Source organism: Solanum verrucosum, unplaced genomic scaffold (assembly GCF_900185275.1).
Source record: "Solanum verrucosum unplaced genomic scaffold, falcon-dt-bn FXZP01000256.1, whole genome shotgun sequence".
Taxonomy (NCBI): Eukaryota; Viridiplantae; Streptophyta; class Magnoliopsida; order Solanales; family Solanaceae; genus Solanum; species Solanum verrucosum.
Window position 1 is genome coordinate 585,969 of NW_026020785.1, and position 4,851 is coordinate 590,819.

Genomic DNA, 4,851 nt, shown 5'->3' on the forward strand with positions numbered 1-4,851 from the left:
TTTTCATGTTCGATCAATAGATATAACGCCTAATATTTATTTGGCAATGAATAAGTGAGTTTTCACATTTGATGAAATAACTTAGAGAAGAGATTTCTTAATGATAATAGTTACTTGCAGACTAATACAGTGATGTAAATATTGAAATACATAGTAACAAGCTAAGCAAACGTTTCTGAGATGACATAGAAATGAAAAAAAAAAAAACTTGTGAACTATTATGACTTAAAAATAGGCTAATGCACGGCACGAAGCGCAATCATATTTACTAGTACTTAAATAGAACTAGAGCATTCTGTCTGAAAGTGAAGGCAGCCTTCTAAAGAAATTCAAAGCTGGGGAAGGCATTCTATCCCTAAATATGGGATGGCGGAGGTAGTAGAAACCAAAGGCCATAGACACCATTTTAGATGGTACCAAGTATAAAATGAATGCCACGACAAAGCACAGCCCAATAAATATCCCTGTGGCTCGAGGGTCACGCCAAGTTACCAATGCTTGCACTCTCTCCCCTTGTGTTGCGAAATCTCCCAAGATTGTCTGAACCCGTGCCCCAAGCATGCGCAGTTTATCATATCTGGCTCGTACCAATTCATTTGGTCTAGTGCAAGGTAATGCATCAAACTCTTCATCAAGCTCATCTCTGTCTAGTGACTCTGCCAGTGAGATTTTTCGATCAAAGTGGGGTAAAGTATCTCGAGATCTGAACCTGTAATTCCACGCACCAATCACAAACACATAGAAGGCAAATGTAGGTATGATGAGGTCAGGAAACCACACGAGCATCACCAAAAGTGCATGGACAAGTAAAGTTGCAGTCGGATTCTTCCAGCCACGTGTGTCATCCACCCATTTGACAATGTCAATTACTCCAGCTATGACATTAATGATCCTGAACCAATTTGCACGAACTTTTCTCATGCTGAATGAATGTGAATCAGCATCAAGCATGTAAGTCACAACCTCACTCCTAAGAGGCGGCTCTGATCTTGTCAAGTGGCTCGCTACTATTTTGACAGCTGCAATCCTTAAACTATCCTGTTGAACCATGCCAAGGGGCTTTACATGATGCATCATGGGAAGCAATGGTTGTGAGTAGACATGTAAAAAATCAAGCGTTGGTGTAGCACGTATAAATCTCACTGCTAATTCAATTTCCCCCATTTTCTTCAAACCAGCTTGTGATAACAAAAGTAATGGGAAAGTATTCTTGTATACTTTACCTGTTGTCAATGTAGAAATACGCACACGCACCTTACCAATCCGAAAATCTGGCCTCATGCACTCATCTGATTCAAATACTACTTCCGAGCAGCCATCAAATACTCCGATAGTCAACACAGTGGATGGATCATAAACTCTCCAAGTGTACTGCTCATTCCACCTAGGTTCTAAACTATCAGATATGGTACGAGTGCGTACCCACTTGTTACCATATTTAGCAACTGCATAAGCATCTGTAGACCCCTTGCCTTTCATGGGCAACAGATTCTTGCATCCAATAATCCCTAATTCAACAGTCCCAATTGGTGCTTTCCATAGTTGCCTTGCGGTAGGACGGTAATCACTACAAACATGGGCTGCTTCGTCCATCACATGATATCCACCATCAAAACAAAGGCGCAAGTGGACTCTACCTTTGTAAATTCTCTTCTCTTCGTTAGGATCTTCAAATGTGAACCATCTGGATGCCACCTTACGGTCATCCACTCGACGCTCAATTGTGGTGAGTGGTATGCTAGCAAATGCAAGGACAGTTTGGTCTTTCGCAGTCCTGTCCGTTTCTATTAAGAAAAAAAGCAGGCAGTGCTCAGTAAATGGTTCAGCTGCTACGAATACCAAGTCTTCATTCCAAGATGGAGATCCAGTACTAGTTGTGGTGATGGATTTGGTCTTTTGAACTTGGAATCCTAGTTGGGCTTTGATGTGATATGATGACTCCTTTGAATTATGTGTCAAGTGGGAAATGTCTTGTGCCTCTATCACTGATGATCTCAAATACCACAATTTAGGTGATTGATATACCGTAGATTTAGAAGCAGGATTACCGGCAGTGTCGGTCTTCCAGGCTTCAGGGAATGAATCATCAGCTTGAGTCCCAACCCAAGTAGCAAGCATTAGATCACCTCTATGAGCCCCACCTCCTTCAAGCCTATACCATTGAGGAGCCAAAGGACTATCAGGTGGGTCACGTAGGGGGATCTCACTCACATCAAAGCAAATGCCACCTAGAAATACATGTCCTGCCACGTCGGATGTAGGATCAAATGACTTGGCACTTGAAGGGTCCCACACTGAGACTTCTAAGAGGGAGGAGGAATCAGGTGCATCTCGACCAAAAGCAAAAGTTTGGTCCCACTCAAACAACACTGTTTTCCGGGCTGGCTTTGATACAACATGGCTGCCGGAAACAACAATTTTCACAACGGGGCAGCCAGCTGTGGGTAGTGATCGAGCTTTTACAACTCGAACGAACAGGTAATGCATTTTTTCAACAAGATCAAATGAGGACGGTTCGATGGGACCTGATCCAGCATCAGAGAAGATGACTGATGAAGCACGACTAATTGGCCTAGGACCAGTGACAATATTAATATTATTGCTAACTTTTACTTCAGGTATGGATCCTAAAGATACAGATCTTTTCACCTGAGTAAATTCATCATCTTGTGGTGGATGTGGATCCATTAAAACACTAGTAGGATTTTCCGCTTCTTTTGCAGGCGGCTCAGCTTCTACGGTAGTAGGATTTTCCACTACTTGTGCAGGTGGCTCCTCTTCTATGGAATTTGGCTTTTCACCTTCCGGTGCAGCTTCAGTTGGCTCAGCTGGTGGTGCTTGCTTAGGCTCCGCTTTGATTTGGGGAACAACTAATTGTTCGACAAAATAAATTTTCAAACCAATTTCACCAGAAATCCAACTGAACCAATATTTCTTCTCCAAAGGGTAATAGATCAATGCTTCTTCACCTTTCTTGACAAACTGCGTAGCACTCAACCTGATCCTTCCGAGGAAATTATTCCTGGTTGTGGGGCCAATGGACTTGTCATGATAGACGTCAAGCTCGAGCATGTCCCCGAAAACATCAGAGGGTTTTCCGACATTGAATTCCAACATTTCATTCCACTGGGGGCTGAGATCACGAGTGACTGTCCTTGTCTTCCTTCTCTGGCCATAGAAATCGACAAGTACGTAAGGACTTGAAGTGCCATGGCCATCCTTGGGAAGGAGGTTCCGTGCCTCAATTACTTCTACTACTAGCTTTCTCACTGTGCCCATTTAATTTGGATATTATTGTGTACTAGTACTTGTGAACTATGCATGGAAGTTGAAGAAAGAGACTAATTTGTTTTAGTAAGCAGCAGTAGTTGCAAACAAATGATGTATGTAGTTGCTATTCTTGTCTTTCGGAGGGAGAGATGATATGGAAAGGGTTAAAGTCAAGAAAAGAAGGTAACATGTAGGAAAAGAGAATCGGACGAGAGAAAAAGTGCTTAACTTCATGTGCAAGCACCTCTAACATACCTTTATTTTGGTTTCTTACTAACCAAATTCTTCTTTACACACCAGATTTTTTGAACTTTTTTCGCCCATAATTATTTTCGAGTCAAAAGCAATGTTTTGCTTTTCAATTCTATGCCTAGGAGTGGCAAGTGAGCGAGTAGTCGAATATGAGTCGATCGAAAACGAGTCAAATAAAAATGAATAAGGTACTCGATTCGGCTCACATTTTAAATAGGTAAAAACGAGTTATCCAATGAATAATATGAATAAATATAGATACACATATTATAATAGAAATCTTGTTAAAAAGTTTTAAAACAAAATCTTTTTAAATTTTTTTATCACTCCTCCCCCACCAGCCCACTACCCCTATAACAAAAAATGTAAAAAAAAAAAAAGGTTTAGTTTGTTTTATTATTAAAAGAAAAAAAATTTATCACCCAACCCACCAATCAACCCCCCTCCCCCTACTAGCGCACCCCACCCCCCTCAATTCCAAAAAAAAAAAAAAAAATTCTTTTACCCCCCCCCTCCACAAAAAAATGTAAAAAAAATAAATATAAATAAGTCTTTTCTATGATCTGCACCCCTACTAGCGTCCCCGCTCCCCCCCCCCCCCCGCACGCCCCCTATCCCAAAAAAAATTAGATTTTTGTTATAGATTTTTTTTTTAAAGAAAGTCGTTTTACCACCCCCACCCCTTACCACTTTTTTTTTTATTTTTTTTATGAATGAACATCTTTTATCCATTTAACTACCCACTTTTAAATGGATAATATGGGTATTATTCGTTGGGAAAATTACGCGGTTAAACAAACTTATACTACTTAATTACTCATCATAGCTCTAGTTTTCTATAATTACCACGCGCGACTAACAGTAACGCTTAATTACGTCGGCTGATTTCGAGTTTGTATAATTAGTCACGTTTGTATATGTATAATTCGCCACATTTGTATAAATTACAACTAACAATTCTTTGTTTGATTTTTATTTGTATACGATGGTTTGTATTTGTATATGACGATGATTTCCTTTGGTTTTTCAGTTTTGTCATCATATACATTCAATCTTTTTGTGTATAACTTTTTAAAGTTTGTATAAACGTGTAGTTTTCGGATTTTGTATAATATAATTTATATAATGTAATTTGTATAATATATTTTGTATGATTGTTTAAAGTTCATATGTTTATGTTTGTATCAATTCGTTGTTTTGAGTTTTATTATATTTGTATAAATCCGACTTTATATTACTCAATTATACAAAAACATGTAAATTATACAAATGTACCAACGAATTATACAAACGAGATGCGAATTATACAAATTATTGTCCTCTCTCGCC

At 39.2% G+C, this 4,851-nt stretch overlaps 1 protein-coding gene across 1 annotated transcript; it reads right to left on the reverse strand.

Annotated features, from left to right (window-relative positions):
• Positions 1–202: 202 nt before the first annotated feature.
• Positions 203–3,298, reverse strand: LOC125813079 (protein QUIRKY). Its single transcript, XM_049492570.1, has one exon. The coding sequence runs from the start codon at positions 3,277–3,279 to the stop codon at positions 286–288; it is 2,994 nt and encodes a 997-aa protein (XP_049348527.1). The 5' UTR covers positions 3,280–3,298; the 3' UTR covers positions 203–285.
• Positions 3,299–4,851: the final 1,553 nt, after the last annotated feature.

Coding starts and splice junctions, on each gene's coding strand:
- LOC125813079 (XM_049492570.1), bottom strand. CDS start 3,279: ATGGGCACAGTGAGAAAGCTAGTAGTAGAAGTAATTGAGGCACGGAAC.